Here is an 18,264-nt window from a genome sequence, read left to right as displayed (position 1 = left end):
CGCTTCTGGTTGCTCCCTGAAGTCACGTGAAGACTTGCTCCAGGTTCGATAGGTGTTCATCGAAAATCTTACTTATTACTATGACGTCATCGAAATAAACAAGGCAGGTTTTCACGACAGACTTCGCAGTTCCCTTTCCACCAGTCTTTCAAACGTATCTGGTGCATTGCACTGTCCAAAATGCATAGCCGTTAAAGTGCCATAGTCCCGTACCAATTAAGAACCCTGTCTTTTCTCTACCTTCGTTTTCCATTTCTACTTTCCAATCTCCACTTTTCAAATCCAGTGGACAACACTTGAGATCCAGACAATGTGTCCAGAGTGTCATCTGTACTTGCTGTGCAATTGTCGGTAATCCACACAAAATCTGGTCGACCCGTTCTTTTCCTTTACTAAAACTACCTGTGATGTCCAGGGACCTCTAGAGGGTTCAATGGCACCCTGCTTATACATGTCGAAAAACGATTCTCTCAACCTCCTCTCTTCTTGATATTGGCAAGCATCGTGGGCGCTGCCTGATCGGTTGTGTACTTCGGTTGTTTATTTTATGTTTCATAACACTCGTCCTGCCATATGGACAGTTTTCGATTACGAAGACATCTTAATATTTGACCAACACTTCAAGAATTTCGGCCTTTTGATCCGGAGTCACCTTAGTAAGTCCAAACTGCAAGGTCCCACTTAATTCTGTAAGTTGATCAACATCTTGGGTATCTTTCGTGGTCTCCCCACAAGCAATGGATGATAACGGATTACAACAGGCAATTTGAGTGCCTCTCTTCAATTATACTGGGAAATCATTTAGGTTCATCATTCTGATTGGAGTGAGCCCCTTATTATTAACAACAGCTCTTTCCACCAATGCTCCTGGGCAGGCTTTCTGTTCGGCTACGGGCTCGGCAATTTCCGTTTCGTCTCTGTATATGTTATCCATTTGACCCACGATCACGTTATCGCTTCTGGGAAGAATTACCTCGTTTGTACTTAAAATTATTCGAATATTTAAACTGCCTCGTCCGCGAGGAACGGCTTCTTGGTTTTTGAATTACAAAAATCCTTATTTCAGGTGTAAAGTTATTTCAGATTTAATCATTACATCAAGCCCAAGAATAACGTCTTCTGTAACATCAGCCACTATTACTCTCTACCCAAGTCGATATTGACCTTTGTTCCGCCCTAGTTGTTTACTGCGTTTTTCAATAAATCTCTCGCAGGTTTCAGTTCTCCTTTTACGATGTCCTTCTTCAAAATAGTGGTGGAGGTCCGGGTGTCCAGATGCAGAGCACACGCCAAATCCTTCACCGATCCGTGGGCGAAGATATTGTCTAACTGGAGCACGATTTAAATGACATGTGCCACCTTTCTCGGGACAGCAGGGCAGACACGCGATGCTCGGCCCTTTTTAGTTTTCCTGAAATTTTGAGTCCCTTTGGCAGCGGCTTCTGACATATCTAAGCTTAGCAAAACTCCTAAAACGAATCTGCCGCCCTCGAGGTTGCCCATCCTTATTGGACAGCTTCTTCAATAAAATCGTCTGTACCCTCTCCTCTAGAGGCTCCTCTTCATAGAATCGCCGAAGCTGCGCCTCTACATTCGAGGTGTGTGTAGCAGCTTCTAATTCCAGTACACGAACTAACTCAATTTCTGACGTTTTTTCGGTGCGCCACACGAAGAGCTCGTTGCAATTCTGTATCGGTTGTGTCTGTTAGGTCATCAGCCCAGAGGCTGGTTGGATCCTCAAATAGCACCACCAAAGGTTATGTGGTTATAAGGAAACTGCAAAAACCAATGGCAGCACTAAAATGAGGCGTACTAGGCAAGACGAGGAGTGAGGTAGTTTGCCATTGCATTCCTCACTGGGTCAGAAAGTGCTATTGCAGCACGACTGACCCTATGAGCAACATCTTCCATAACACTCAGATGCACTAGTCGTGTTCCGAATGTCATTACTCAGGACCACTCATCCCCCAGCAGCTTCCATATTGTCACAGCCATGGATGAGACAGGGACTTCGGTGAAAGCTGCACTTTACTCTGGCCTGTGCCAAGGGATGGATACAAAAGTACTGTATCCATCAGGAAATGGCAGCAGGCAACGGTATCGGTTATACCCATCAAAAAGATCCCTCAGATAGTTGTTCTATGAAACCGTTTAGAGCTGAAGGATAAGCCATACGAGCAAGACAAGCGAAGTCGGTCTCAAATTCTTGTACTATCTCGCCACGTTTCTGACGTCTGCCTCGCAGTCTGCTTCCGGTAAACGTGCTGAAGGTATTTATTACCATGCCTATCTCTAAACCGGCTATCAAAGAATTGGAATTAGATCGTTCACTGTCTGGTATCGCTTGGAGTTTTTCCAAGCATCACCTCGCAGCGCAATACCAAAGCAGTGCCTCTGTCTTCTCTGTTCTAACCTTTGCCGGCGGCTGCTCACATTGCCTTCTGTAAGTGGACCACGGAGTTTTGCCATCATAAGGCGGTGGTTTCACGTTCACGGTCCCTGCAAAATCCTCTGATCCTGTTCTGAATTCAGCGATAGACCTGTTCATCCCGATGGAGTCCTTTTCCAGTGATTCAGCTCGATCCTATATATCCCTTATTTTACGCTCTACATCAGTTGAAAGGATGAAAACCATAACGGAATAAGTGACATTTTTAAAAAATGAGTTAAGTGCAGGATGTAACTCCGGGAGGATGTATCCTTTCACCAGCAAAGAGATACAAGTGACAGCGGTAATATTCTGCGCTCCAGTGATGGGGAGCATAACTACAAATAGCATGTTTTTATATATGAGCGCTGAAGATGTTTAAATGCCTTTTTCTCTGAATGACCAAAATGCTACTTATACCGTTATGGTTTTCATCCATCCAATTTATATTCGTTTTAGTTCCTGACCAATTTCAATGATCTCAGTTTCTAACAATTTATAAGTTTCTGCTTGCTTGTGAGAACATTGCGCGAACTTTTCCACCAATAACCTAAGATTTTCGGCTTGTCTTTTAGAAGTCCCTGCGAATTTCTTTTCTAAAGTTTGTGCAAACCTTTTAGCATCATCCGCTCTTTCAAAAATGTATGTATCTCAAAACTTTCCTACTGTTTATATTGCTGCCCGAAGTCGCGACAGTAACACGGTCTCGGTTCAGGAAATATCCTCATCATGATCTTCCAGCTCGCGCTTCAGATCGGCAACTTTTATATCGGTCAAACTCAGTTTCTTCAAAGCTATTATTCTTTTCATCGTCTTCCTTATATCTTTGAACGGTCACGAGTTCTGACGCCAGTTGTTACGTTCGTGGGTACTGGTAACGTACATCGATTTCCTCTCGTAGGAATTGCTAAGGTACCAAATCTTGTAAATCTCGATATAACTTACCAAAAACTTTCCACACACTTTCACGCTAATAATAAACATTTAATGAAAATAACACAGAACGGTTTTCAATCTTATTCCATTCACGGTATATAAATTCCCTCACCGTCGCTTACAACGTGGCGCTCAACAAAAGACCAACGATTTCAGACGACTATTCTGCCATACATTCTCGTTTTTCGTGCGATCGCGCGTAGCAATCGTCCCTTGTCTTCCTTTGCCGTTGAGGGAGGTATTAATACTACCCTTATATCCGCAACACTATTACAGTGAAAGTGAAATGCTCACAAATGTGCAAAGAGTTTAATAGTCCTTTGTCTTTACTGTACTCGTTGATTGATCTTGTTCTTTTTTGCACTTATATATGTGGTAGCGACCACACACTTCCTCACATAGAGAGCACACACACTCATCGTTCACCTCATGGAATGGCTTAGTGGCATATAGCTTATGATGGAAGCCATGGACTGCCATCCTTGTAACTACATGTCGCTGTTCGTAGTTGGCTTCTGTCTATTTCCGCTCCAACATGGCGTCGGTGACGTAGAATTCAAGCCCGATTTGGGCTCGTTTCATTCCTCTCACTTCAAGTATATTTGCACTTTGTCTTGTGAATGGCACCAGTAAATTGATTCTTAGATCCTCAATATAAAATGGCTCTTTACAAAGCTCATACGGTACCCTAATCTGGACTTCGTGTTCGTTGGCACACCTAATACTCGCTTTAGAAATCTGGATTTTACTTTCTCTAGAGCCCTAAGGTCAGCCACAGATAATTGCAGCTCTTCCTCCTTATCTGAAGATCATCATTACTGTCCTAGATTTGTTTATCTACATTTCGTTTTCTTCCGCCCACGTTTCCAGCTTTTTCACCATTTCCTGATCTTCTAGGTTCGTTAATCCAATTACCATGTCGTTAGCATATACGTGTTGTGATACTGCTTCACTGAATTCCACTATTTTCGATACGTCTGCAGTTGCAATGTTGAGTAGTATTAGACTAATTGGGCCTCCCTGCATTACTCCATTTGTCTAGTAGATATCTTGGAAAAGAGAGATGCCATCACTTATGTTAACTACATTGTATTCTAGTATGTTTTTCAGAAGGATTGTAATACTGTGTGCTTCTCCAATCATTTGTGCTAGTTTTTCAATCACTACTTTTCCGTTAAGGGTGTCGAAGGCTTTTGTGTAGTCAATGAACAGTGCGCAGTATTTAATTTCAATTATTAGGTTCGTTATTACCTGCAGTGTCGATCGATGTTTTCTGAAGCCGTACTGACGTTCAGGGAGGAGATGATCCGTTTCTCTCACTAATCGGTCGGTGATTATTCTCATAAAGTCCTTGAAAGCATTGTTTTCTAGGGCGATGCCTCTAAATGAGTTTGGGACCATGTTATATCCTTTTTCTTTATAGATCATTTTTATCATGGACCTCCTCCAAGATCCAGGTATTTATGCGCTGCCTAGACACGCATTAAATAACTCAGACCACACTTCTAGGAGTACGTCTTCAGTTGCCTTGCCAAGTTCATTGTAGACCCCATCAGAACCAGCAGCTTTCCTGCTTTTGGTTTTTGACATGGCTTGTTTCACCTCATAAGTCGTTATTGGAATTTGGTGCAACTTTGGTTGACTTCCCGTTGGTGTTGATACACTTATGGTTGGAGTGGTGCACTTCAGGTTGAGGATGTTATTGAAATGGTTTTCGCACACCTTCATTTGTATTGTTGTAGTTTGCTGGACTTTGTTCCATTTTGAGACAACGAGTGGGTCTCTGTTCGCCTCTTCGACTAGCCATACTCTAGTTGGGGTCTTACCAGAGACTTATATGCCCTCTCCTTTACATCCTTACTACAACCCCTAAATGCCCTCATAGCCATTTGCAGAGTTATGTACATTTATTTACCATCATATTTTCGTGATTACCCCAATGAAGATCTTTCCTTATATTAAGACCTAAACTTAGGTACCTACCGGTAATTACAATGATCTCCGAAGGGAACTTTCACCCCATCAACGCAGTAATTAAAACTGAGAAGACTTTTCTGATTTGGGAAGCTCACAACCTGACTTTTAACCCCGTTTATCATCATACCAATGTCTACTGACCATCTCACAACATTATCGAGGTCATTTTGCAGTTGCTCACAATCTTGTAATTTTTTTATTACTCTGTACAGAATAACATCATCTGTAAAATTCCTTATCTCTGATTCCACTTCTTTACACATATCATTGATATATATAAGAAAACATAAAGGTTCAATAATACTGCCTTGAGGAATTACCCTCTTAATTATTACAGGGACGGATAAAGCTTTGCCTACTCTAATTCTCTCTTTCTCTGAGTTCTATTTTCTAGAAACATAGCCACCCATTCAGTCACTCTTTTGCCAATAGTCTGTCATGATCTACCCTATCAAATACCTTTATAAAATGAATTTAAATGCTATTTGTTCGGGGCATCGACCCATGTGGTACCATATTGTATGAACCTGCGAGTAATTGGAATGGCGGTTGTGTGGAATGTTGTGTGTGAGGAAAGGAAGATTGAGGACGTCATAAACACCCAATTCCAAGGTCAGGGATTTTAATCATTACAATTAAAAACCCCTGAACGGCGCCGGTGATCGAACCCGGGCCCGCCGGATGTCAGACGGACGCGTTACCATCTACATCGCGGGGCCGGACTATCAAATGCCTTAGATAGGTCAATCGCGATACAGTCCAATTGACCTCCTGAATCCAGGATATTTTCTATATCTTGCTGGAATCCTACAAGTTGAGCTTCAGTAGAATACAAAGGCGCCCATACCCTGGGGCAAGTGGGGCCACGGCACCCCTCTAGCTCCCAGGGAAAGGCAAAAATCTAGTGGAGTCACGTGTTATCCTTTCAAGAAAATGATTTAAAAGTCAGTATTACGTAAAAGCGGTAGTATCGTCCACCACCACGAGGCAAGGAACACCGTGGGTTATTCTACCGCAGAACACAAATCGCCATTTATCTTCCAAAATATTAAAATTACTATGTACCCCCAGGTCTGGGCCCCCCTTTAGAAACTGTCATATGGGCGCCCATGGTAGAATGGGGACTTCGAGGGCCCTGGGACCGCTACGGTAGCTGTGAAGGCCCTTCAGGAACTCTGAAAAGTGGTGGCAAAAGGGGCTCTGGTTAAGACGCAGCAGGTCGTTATGCACTTAGGTTCCAAAATGGGTAAAATATAAATATGTGAATAAATTCAGTGTTAATTTTAATCTTATACCAGTTGTATAGTATTATTAAAAGTAATTTCACATACCATACTGTATATGAGTTGACTATGTTTGTAAGATATCATAAGTAGAATTTTGTAAACAATATAAATTTATTAAGGATGATGTGTGTGTTTAATAGAAAAAATTATTAGTGTAAATTGTATAATATTGTATTCTAGGAAAATTTTCTTCGTCTCCTGTTAATTTAAAATTTAGTGCTTGACAATAATGTATTTTAGTGTACCATTTGCCACCGAGGTAGACACCTCATTTGCAAATAAAGATATTTTGATTTGATTTTGAATAACCTGTCCTAAACCCAAACTGCCTTCTATCAAGTCAGTTATTAAATTCGCAAACATGTCTAATATAATCAGAAAGAATGCTTTCCCAAAGCTTACATGTAATGCATTTCAAACTGACTGACCTGTAATTATCAGCTTTATGTCTATCGCCCTTTCCTTTATGTCCTCTGCTTCTCCGCTATGTCTGGCTTTATGGAGAGCTTGCAGTATTATACGTCTTAGTTTATAGCATTCCCTGTCACACCATGGCTTCGCATTTCTTTTCTTATAAGGGATTCTATGGTTTTCGCAGCCAGATCGAGGTTGTGGGTTGTAATGTGGTGCATCGTTTCCTCCCTTAAAACTTTTTCCGCACCCTTCCGTAAGTGCTCCGTCCTGTTTTCGGTGATTTCTCTCGCCAGTGTGGGTGCCGTAACACTATTAAAATCCCTATATAGACGAGCTGGGAATCGAAGACGGAACTTTCGGGTAAGAGGCAGTCACGCTACCCGAATACCATAGGGTAATATCCTACAACTATACTTCCGTTTCAAAATACCATACTTAGCGGGCCTGTTCGCTTCACTTTTGTTTTTAAATGAAACTTTTAATCTGGAATTTGAATCCAGTGTTGGTCAGTGAGTGTTCACGTTTATTACTTTATCATTATTTACTTTTTTATAAGTAAATACCCATTTTGATGCACAATACGACTGCAAATGTCACAAGTTAATAAATAACTTAGCCTACTTTGGTTATATTTGGATTATTAGTCTCTTACTAAACGAAGCTTTGGCTATATTGTTTTGGTTTAGTTGGCAATATTTGTGTATTCTTTGCTCCCTGATGTGCTTATGTGGTAATCCAAGGAGTATACAATTTTGCTGCACACTTTCCTCTGTGTTTTCGCTGGTTATGGAAAATGAATTAGCCTATTTGTAAATTGAAATATATATATTTATTTACTTTGAAATGCATTTATTTATTTATTTATTTTTGCTTCCCTCCATTTGGAGGCTGCCAAAAACTAAAAGCTTAGGTAAAAATTGGGTTTATAATTACAAGGGTCTTTTAAAATATGTCTATAAATGATAGGTATACCATACTACAGCCTACTTTATAAAAATAAATAATAAATATATTAAAAGATTACCACATTTTATTGCAATAAATTTAATCATACACTCTTCAGTATAACACCTAACTGTATTCAATATAACAGAAATAAAATGTGATATATATCATTTTTTATTCATAGTGTCTAAATTTGACAAGGCAACCTTACGACGAAACGAATGTTTTATTCCATGAAATTTGTATCAGTTTTGGCTATGACAAAGTGAAATCATCGAATGTTTGCTGCGCAACTTTTCGGAATTTAGTTTATTTTAACGCCTTAAAAAGAAATCAAGTGGTACCGTAGACCTGCAAAGCTAAAGCACTAATGCGTCGACACCTTGCTTTGGGAAGTTTACGTGCCCTTGCATACAGTTAAGATTTCACGGAGTCGTAGGCCGAAACTGCAGGTAGGGAGGAGTTGAGTTTTCAGGTAAATTGTTCCTGAGTTAACGTGTTGACTGTGTGGAAACTCAGTGTTATGTGGTGGAAATAATTGGAGTTGTTGCTGGTTCAGTAATTTTTGGTGTGATAAGAGTATTTATTATTATTCAGCAGCTTATGAGAAGGTGGCAGTATCAGCCATGTTTGTAGAATATATCTTCGTACTTCTTTATTTTGCTTGGCATCAAGTGTTTACTTCTACAAGAACTGGTTGAATGTGTGAAATATAAATTAAATCATGGTGTAGAAGTTGTCTTAATCGATGGGCTTATGAACTTCATTGAAGCGTGTATGTCATTGAATTTGCCAGTTTTGGTAGCCGACATACCGTCTGAATCATCCTCATGATTTTGGAATATAATGTCCACTGTTTCTCTTTTTTTTCAGATAATTATTTGCCAGAATGATTGAACTTACAGTGAAAACTTTGGACTCCCAAAATCATGCCTTTTCGGTACCGGATGATGTAAGTGTCAAAATAAGTTAGTTTACCCCCAGTGATTAACTACATTTTTCCTTTTGTTACTTATTGTTACGTTCTGAGTTATGAATACGGTTATGCATGCTGAAATTTGTATCTTTCTAGACCTAAGCATTAATGTGTTCATTGTCACCAGAGGATTGAGTATGGTTGTAAATGTGCTGAACATCTGTTTGTAGAATTTAGTTGGAAGTAGGATTTACTTACTTTGCCCACTGACAAGTCATTGTGAATGGAAACTAGATTTCAGCTAGTTATTTTCAAGGATGGTTTACTTTCGTCTTTACATGAATTTATGTGTAGCATGTTTGTGGAATACCTGAGCAATAACCTCTTACATCGGGACTGCATTCTTATTTAATTTTTAATTTCTTATTTAATATTAGATCAGGAGGAAGTAAAATTTTGTCATATAACTAGGCCTATGCTAAAATAATGTGTGGTTACAGTGTTTAAGATTATATCCGTTTAGCACCTGATATTTTTGGTTTCCTTGACTTTTTAAAAAAAAAACCCATTCAGCTTCAGTGATATATGAGGCAGGAAATGGAGAAGACAATTTTGCTGTATGTACCAGGCACAACTGAGAGCCCTCATCCACAATGGAGCTTCCCACCTAGCACAGTCCATAGTCCTGCACTGAATTTGCAAAATACGAACATGTTATGGATGTTTGCGATCATAACATAATATTTCACTTCGGACCGACCTTACTACCAAGCTATGCACTAATATCCGATTCGCTTAGCCTAGCATCTTATTAGGAGTTTGGCAGCAATTTAGTTCAATTTTTAATAATAATTGTATGGCTTTAGCTACCTCATGCAAGCATTGTAATTTGATGCCATCTGGTTGCTTGCTCTTCAATTTGAACTATCCGTTTTACTCTAGGCGTACTAGATGGCAGAGTAAACCAAATCTCTCTTGGGTGTCTGTTGCAGAGTTTTAATTAATTTGTGTTGAACACCAAATGCGTCCCCAGAGAGGTTTTACATGCCGACACCGTACGACACGTAGTGTTAAGATTGTTTTCTGCCTTTCAGTAAGCAACTACTTCTGCGTAGTTTCAGCCTACTATCTTGGGATCCGTAGACCAACACTCTACCACTGATTCACAGAGTTAAAGTGTTGAATAACAGTTAATAAAAAAGTAATTTAGTCTGGGATATAATCAGTGTAGTGATTGTTATTCTCATGCAGCCTAACCAAAAAAGTTGTGTGGATGTTTTCTTGAATGAGGTACAATCCTAGGACAGGGCCACCCAGTGAGGAGAGATCGAGGCTCAAAACAGATTGATGCTCACTTGTTTAAGAGAGTGCAGATAGGAGCATTGTTAGTTACACCAATTGTTGGAGGAAATGTGTGTTTTAGTGGAAGGGAGCCGACACCTATCAGTTTGCACACATCTTGGCTAGTGACAAAAACTTTTTTTTTTGGCTAGTTGCTTTACGTCTCACCAACACAGATAGGTCTTATGGTGACGATCGGACAGGAAAGGCCTAGGAGTTGGAAGGAAGCGGTCGTAGCCTTAAGGTACAGCCCAGCATTTGCCTGGTGTGAAAATGGGAAACCATGGAAAACCATCTTCAGGGCTGCCGACAGTGGGATTCAAACCCACTATCTCCCGGATGGAAGCTCACAGCCGCGTGCCCCTGACTGCACAGCCAACTAGCCCGGTAAAAAAAATAGTCTAACATGTCAGGGGTGTTTAGCAGAAAGCCTCTTGAAGAAGTTAGCCCTCCAAAATAATCCCTCGTAAAGTAACAATATCACTTGCCCACAATATACAGTATCTTCCTCATATTGATCAAGTGATATTTAAAGGAGAACTGAACTTAAAAAAAAATTTTTTATACAGTTAAGACTTTACGATTAAGACACCAGTTTCCCCGTGTGTTTTGAGGCAAAGCAATTCTGTCGGTGTATGATGTCACAGTACCGCCACATGAATTCTCGATCAATAACTGTTGCAGTTTGCTACGATGTGATAAATTTCAACTTTGGTTCTGTATTGACTTAACCAAGAACTTTTTTAGTATAATTTTACCATCCGGTGTGAAATGGGAAACTCCTGTAACCACTGTTTAATTAAAGACTACTTGGAAGCTTACACTTTCGTCATAATGCACACACTGACTAAACAAACTCTGATATTTTCTCATAAAATGAAATGAATTTTGTTTCCAGCAGATCAATGGACACACAGACTAACGGGTGTGTTTACCACGGGAGGTTCTTAAGGACTTCTAGACAGTGTGGTTTACTTACAGCTTCCCACTTGTAGGATTTTGTTTGAAAATGATTTCAAGAATATACTGTTAAAGATACCGAAAAGGAGTCTGCAAATGTTTTAATTGCTCAGAATAAATTAAAAACATTTTAAATTGATTTAATAGAAATAAAAAGAGAAGTTCAGTTACTGCGCCACCGGGCGAGTTGGCTATACAGTTAGGGGCACACAACTGTGAGCTTGAATCCGGGAGATAGTGGGTTCGAACCCTACTGTTGCAGCCCTGAAAATGGTATTTCATGGTTTCCCATTTTCACACCTGGCAAATGCCGGGACTGTACATTAATTAAGGCCGCTTCCTTCCCACTCCTAGCCCTTTCCTATCCCATCATCGCCATAAGACCTATCTGTGCCGATGCGACGTAAAGCAACTAGCAAAAAAAAAGTTACTGCGCCGCTCTTTCAGCGGAGACATCTAGGTACGATTGCACTGCTCATTGTCTCCTTCTCACGGTCAGTGTGATTGATTGGTACACAAGACTGCCAACTCCTGAACTTAAATTTATCATTCCCACGAACCTACTATGCTGGCATAGCAGGGGGAGAAGTGATACTCCCACGTGGCCCGTCCCAGGTGGCGGATAGGGGGGTCCTAACCGGCTTGCCGATGGACTTGAGGGAAATAAAATACCTCTTGCGGACCAAACACACTACCCCCTGTGGGTGGGGGACGCAAATGAAGAATACACCCACGGTATCCCCTGCCTGTCGTAAGAGGCGACTAAAAGGGGCCCAAGGGGCTCTCATCTTGGGAGTGTGGATTGGCGACCACGGGGCCCTTCCGCGTATTTGTGCCAGGCTCCTCACTTCGTCTATCCTGTCCGACCTCCCTTGGTCAACTCTTGTTCTTTTCCAACCCCGACGGTATTAGAGCATTCGAGGCCTAGGGAGTCTTTCATTTTCACGCCCTTCACAGCCCTTGCCTTTCTTCTTCTTTTCTCTCTCTCTTTACCCCCTGTGGGTGGGGGACGCAGACGAATAATACACCCACAGTATCCCCTGCCTGTTGTGAGAGGTGACTAAAAGGGGCGACCAAGGGATAATTGAATTAGAACCATGAAACTACTTTTGATTTGTACCATCATGCGGGGAACACCATACGTTGCCTGTACTTGTGAGTAGTACCACTAAATTAGGTACAAAATAGGTTTGTGATTGGTAGCAGTAAAGAGGCTGGCCTGAGGGTTTCCAGTACCCGTGCGTCGTACCCATGTGAGCAACACCGTGGGTCTGGGCGTAGCCTGAGAGTTGTACCGCTATATGAGCGACGCCATCGGTCTGCGTTGCCTGTGAGGAACACCGCGGGAATAACGGCGCCCGTGATTAGTGCACCTAGGCGAGGAGCCTCATTCGTTTGCGTTGGCTGTGAGTGGCGCCATTGTTTAAGAAACACCATAGGTCTGTGTTCCCTGTACGAAGTACAATACTTGTGAGTAGTACCATCTTGTGTGGAGCACCGTAAGTCTTCGCTACTTTTGATTAGTACCGCAGCATGACAAATACCATCGTTCTACTTTACTTGCGACATGTACCATTCCGTGGGGCCTTAGACCTGGATTTTGGACCCCTTTAGACATCAAGCATCCTAGATTCAGGATTGTGCTTTACGTGTGGTACCTTAGTCAGTAATAAATTATTTACGATCTTTTTTTGAGTTGGTTCCACTATTTGTTTGTTTGCTAGTTTTTTTTTTTTTTTTTTGTTCATGTCCATCCATTCCTTCTTCATGACTATTTTTTTTAAATTTTTTATCCAGTGGATGATTTTGAATTTTTTTGTCATTTCATTTCGTTCCATTAGGGGCAGATGACCTTCGATGTTAGGCCCCTTAAAACAAGCATCATCATCATCATCATCAATTCATTATTCAGGCTATTGACAAAGCAGTTAGTCTGAATTGTTTAGGTCCGGCTAGTGACAAAACCATTGAAGTGTGATCAAGGAAAGAGGGTCTGGGGGCGTAGCTCCCAGGTTACGGCCACTTCGTTAGGACTCTAGCTTTCCGTAGGGCAATAGCAGCTTATTCTATGTTGGACAGTGACAAAAAGCTGAATTTATCAATTGGGCTAGTGACACAGCCATTGGTCTGGATTTGTTATGTCCGGCTAGTAACAAAACCATTACTATTTATTTTGCGCGGGTTGGTAACCGAATGCATTTGACTTGGTTGCTGGGAATGACATCATGTCCGATTGTGTCTCAGCCAATGGAAATGCTACTGCGTGTTTCAGCAATGAAGAATGGCTGGTGCTAAATAACATTAGGTTATAAAAGTAAATGTGTTGCTGGGGGCCTGTGGGTCTGTCTCTGGCTGTCACAATGAACACATCTCTCCCCTACAAGGTATTCCACATAGGATTTGTACGGTTTCAAATCTATTATTGTGTTATACAAAACTTGTGGTGCAGTTGATGAATTTCTACCATAAAAAAGTAAGAATTGTATGAATATAGGTAAATAGGGGTTCTAATGTCTTTTTAGGCACTATAGGATCATTGTTTTTAACCTTATAAATACACGAAATGTGTAAATACAATTTAATACAATTTCATTTTAAGTTCTCTCTTCAGCAACAAAATAAGTTTTTGCCTAAAATCTGAGGTCTGGTGATAAGCATTTCATTGAAACTAGTTTCTATTAATCAGATGTTTCTAAAGCTGTATTGCTACCAGAGGAAAAATTTTAGATACTCTGCGCCAAAAGAAAATGCAGTTCCTTCAAAATATTTAGGGCCGGATAGGAAACATATTGTATGAATGGATATGTTTGTACTTGGACATCTACAAGCAATAAATCCTGTCTTGAAGGCAATATTTCTATTGCATGGGATATGTTTGTGCAGATTGAACTTCAGCTTAAGGTTTTAGAAGCCTGTTAAATGTGTTAGATTTTCAGTCATACTTTTATTAACTTGTAAAAAAGAATTTCCTTTACCCTTCAGTATATCATTCTTGGCTTGTGAAAAAAAATATAAGGCTACTGTGAAAGAGAATTTATTTATATCAAGTGGTGGACAGTACGATTCACTTGGTTTCTCTGCCAAAGCTCTTTGATAGGGCAATTTGGCTGGAGTTCTCAAAACGCTCAGTGATCTCCAATAGGTGCTGAGGTCTGTTGATGACCATTTTTGTTCCATTACAATTGGAATTCTGGCTGCTACAGAGGAAACACTACATTTCTCGTTCCTCCTGTGTGAGGGGGCAGTAGAATAACACCTACAGTATCCCCTGCCTGTCATAAGAGGCGACTAAAAGCGGCCCTATGGGCTCTTAACTTGACAGCATGGGTTGGCGGTGACCACAGGAGCCTTAGCTGAGTCCTGGCATTGTTTCCACTTGTGCCAGGCTCCTCACTTTCATCTATCCTATCCGACCTCCCTCGGTCAACTTTTGTTCCTTTCCAACTCCAACCTTTTAGGTTACTATGGCTAAGGAGTCTTTCGTTTTCACTCCCTTCATGGGGTCTTTCTTTCGCCAATACCTTCATTTTTCAAAGCATAGGATCCCTTCCATTTTTCTCTCTGATTAGTGTTATATAGAGGATGGTTGGCTAGTTGTACTTCCTCTTAAAACAATTATCACCACCACTGCCTTCCTTGTTCGGCATCCCTCGCCAGAAGCAGGAGCTATGGTGAACTGACAAAATGCAGCAGCCATACGTGATTGTCGGCAGTTTTTCAAGCATTATCGGTGCAATCCTATGTTGGTCAATCATATTACATTTAAGTTTGTGCACACTAAGGCCAATTTTTTATTGAAGAGAGTAAGAAACTACTTGAGAAAAGTATGTATACCATGACGACACATACTCCGTCATAGGTGTGGAGAAAACAATGCCATATTGTCGGAGTACGAAACGTAATTGAAGTACCTGGAATCTCCATTAAAGGAGATATAGTTAAGGACTCCAGCCATTGTAGATCACATCATGTCACACTTCATAGGCTCGCCACCTCTCCTCCTTCACTCCTTTGTATTCCTGTAACGTGCTTTTCACAAAGTGGGAAATGTGGAGTGCACATGTGTTTTGCAGAGACATGGCTCCTGGGCTGGAGGAAATCCATAATCACATGCTTAAAACATTCGAGTAACAGATGTCTGCATGATAGGCCTACATAAAACTTATTCAATAGAATATGGAATGAAGTCGAGTTTCCTTCTCGATGGCATGAGGGAGTTGTAATACTAATTCTCAAGACGGGTAAAGATGTAAAACGCCTGGATAGCTATAGGCCAGTATGCCTAACAAATGGCCTCTGTAAGCTAATTGAATGGATGGTAAACTGATGGCTTGTGTGGGCCTTGGAAGAGAGGTCTCCTGACTATCAATATGGTTTTCGCTGTCATCGGTCTGCCACCTGTCATTTGCTTAGACTGGAGAGCGCCATTCAGGAGGTCTTTCTTCGGAAGGAACACGTAGTTGCTGTGTTTTTTTTTTAACCTGAAAATGGCTTATGGTTCCACCTGGTGGTATGGGATTAATTCCACCCTATATCAGTGGGGATTTGGGGGAAATATGTTAACATTTATTGAAAACTTCCATGTCCCTGTAGTTCTTTAGTTTCCGGTAGGGAATGCATATTCTCAGTATTATGTTTAAGAAAATTGAGTACCACAGGGATCTGATCACAGTGTTAACAATCACCATCAACGGCATAGTTGTTGCTGCTGGGCCTGCAGTCATTCCATCGCTATATATAGACTGTTTAGCTCTACCTTTCAGCTCTGGAAGGATGGCAGTTGCTAGAGACAGCTCAGCAAACTATTAACAAAGTCAACAGATGGGCCGTAGAATATGGTTTTTGATTTTCAGCAGCAGGAACCTCATTTGTACACTTCTGTCTGTCAGCTGGTGCATCGTGAACCAGAGCCCCGCTTGAAAAACCATGTCCTTCCTGTGGTAGACACCTGCAGGGTTTTGTGTGTCTATTTCGATAAGACTAAAATGGCAGCTCCAAATTAGTCCTATGAAGGTAGCCTCCATGAAGGGACTTAACACGCTGAAGTTTCTCAATGGCACTTCATGTGGAGCTGCCCATGTGGTTCTACTACATTTTTACACAGCTACGGTTCTTTCCCATTTAGACTATGGTAGTGTGGCTTATGGTTCAGCATCAAAATCTGTGCCAAACCTTTAGACAATATACTCAATAATGGATTTAGGCTGGCAGCTGGAGCTTTCCATACTAGCCAGATTCCCAGCCTACTCGTTGAATTGGCAATCCATCTTTGCAAAAATAGTGGTGGAAATTACTCCTCATATATCCTGCCAAAATTCACAAAGTGCTGTGACATCCAAGCTATCAATGCCTCTTTAATGCGCAATGCCAGCAGAGGTATGAAAATCAGCCAAATACCACATGGCTGGTTAGGATTCGAATTGAAAGCTTGTGTCATGAGTCGGATGCAGTTATTGGTGATTGTCTTGATTGGGCTCCTAGCGAGGTACTTCCGTGGCTCGTTCTGTAACCGGATATATGACTAGATCTACTCTGAGGACCTAAGGTGAACACAGCAGAATGTGTGTGTTATTCTGAAGTCTTTCCAGGACTTTGTTCACAAGTATCCAGACGTGATTTGTCTTCACAGACAGTTCTAAGTTAGAAGAGAATCTTGGATGCTAGTCTCCAATGATATCAGCAACATGATCTCGCTTCCTAGTGTCTGAAGCATGTTTATTGTGGAGCTCTTCGCCATCTTAGAAGTTCTCCTGTGTGCTGAATCACGAGCGTGACTCCTTACTCATTAAGTTCTCTACAGTCTATTGGTACCCATTTCATGCAACGCCCACTGGTGCAGCAGATTCATGACCTAGCCAGCTTGTGTGATGCTGACACTAGAATCGCTTTCGTGTGGCGTCCAAGTTGTAGGGGTATTACAGGGAACGAACTTGCAGATCAACCTGCAAAAGAAGCAGTACTTTTACCACCTTGACCAATGACTGTACCTGCTTGGGATATTTGTTCTCGGCTACTTCGAACCATCTTGGCATCCTGGGAATCGGAGTGGCTACCTATCAGAACTCCTAATAAGCTAAGAACAATTAAGAAGACTGCTGCCGTGTGGTGGTTGGCAGTCCTCTTTCCGGACTTCTCTGAGAGAAGCCGTGGTTTTTGTAGGCTGAGGATAGGTCATGGAAGACGCAAACATTCTTACCTCCTTAAGAGGGACGGCAGACACCCCCCTCCCCCCATTGTGCTGGGACTGTACCATAATTAAGGCCACAGCCGCTTTCTTCCCACTCCCAGCTCTTTCCTATCCCATCATCGCCATAAGACCTATCTGTGTTGGTGTCGTGAAGCCAATAAAGAAAAAAGTTATTACATATATATTGTAAAGTAATACATTTGATTGCATATTCCTTCCTATCTGTGTTGGTGTCGTGAAGCCAATAAAGAAAAAAGTTATTACATATATATTGTAAAGTAATACATTTGATTGCATATTCCTTGAAATGTATATGCACTTCATTAATGATATTAGTAGACGAATAAGTTTGAGTGGTGTCTTTAACAGTAGGAAAGATCACAATATGAAGATAAAGTTGGAATTCAAGAGGACAAATTGGGGCAAATATTCGTTTATGGGAAGCGGAGTTAGGGATTGGAGTAACTTACCAAGGGAGATGTTCAGTAAATTTCCAGTTGTAGGTTCAAACCCCACTGTCGGAAGCCCTGAAAATGGTTTTCCGTGGTTTTCCATTTTCACACCAGGCAAATGCTGGGGCTGTACCTTAAGGCCACGGCCGCTTCCTTCCCTTTCCTAGCCCTTTCCCAGCTCAACAACGTATTATCCCCACGTCCTTTGTTACACCTACTACGTCACTGCCAATCCTGAATAAGTTACCACTCCCTCCTCAGATCTGTTAACTGACATCACTCAACAACAAGCTCCACACAAACACAGATGATCGGTGCGACGTAAAGCAACTAGCAAAAAAAAAATTTTCCAATTTCTTTGAAATCATTCAAGAAAAGGCTAGGGAAACAATAGATAGGGAATCTGCCGCCTGTGGGACTGC

The 18,264-nt window shown here is 41.3% G+C and overlaps 1 protein-coding gene across 2 annotated transcripts in view; it reads left to right on the top strand.

Moving 5' to 3' along the window:
* Positions 1–8,240: 8,240 nt before the first annotated feature.
* LOC136878835 (large proline-rich protein BAG6) overlaps positions 8,241–18,264 on the top strand; it is a 281,352-nt gene continuing 271,328 nt past the window's right edge. Inside the window, exons 1-2 of one of the 2 annotated variants that reach the window (XM_067152362.2) lie at positions 8,241–8,438; positions 8,860–8,938. In XM_067152362.2, coding sequence (XP_067008463.2) covers positions 8,876–8,938 — 63 coding nt within the window. In that variant the 5' untranslated portion in view covers positions 8,241–8,438; positions 8,860–8,875. Of the gene's footprint in view, positions 8,462–8,859; positions 8,939–18,264 lie in introns of both variants that reach the window. The other variant, XM_067152361.2, reaches the window with a different exon arrangement.

Source organism: Anabrus simplex, chromosome 8 (genome assembly GCF_040414725.1).
Source record: "Anabrus simplex isolate iqAnaSimp1 chromosome 8, ASM4041472v1, whole genome shotgun sequence".
NCBI lineage: Eukaryota > Metazoa > Arthropoda > Insecta > Orthoptera > Tettigoniidae > Anabrus > Anabrus simplex.
This window is presented reverse-complemented; position numbering and strand designations above follow the sequence as displayed.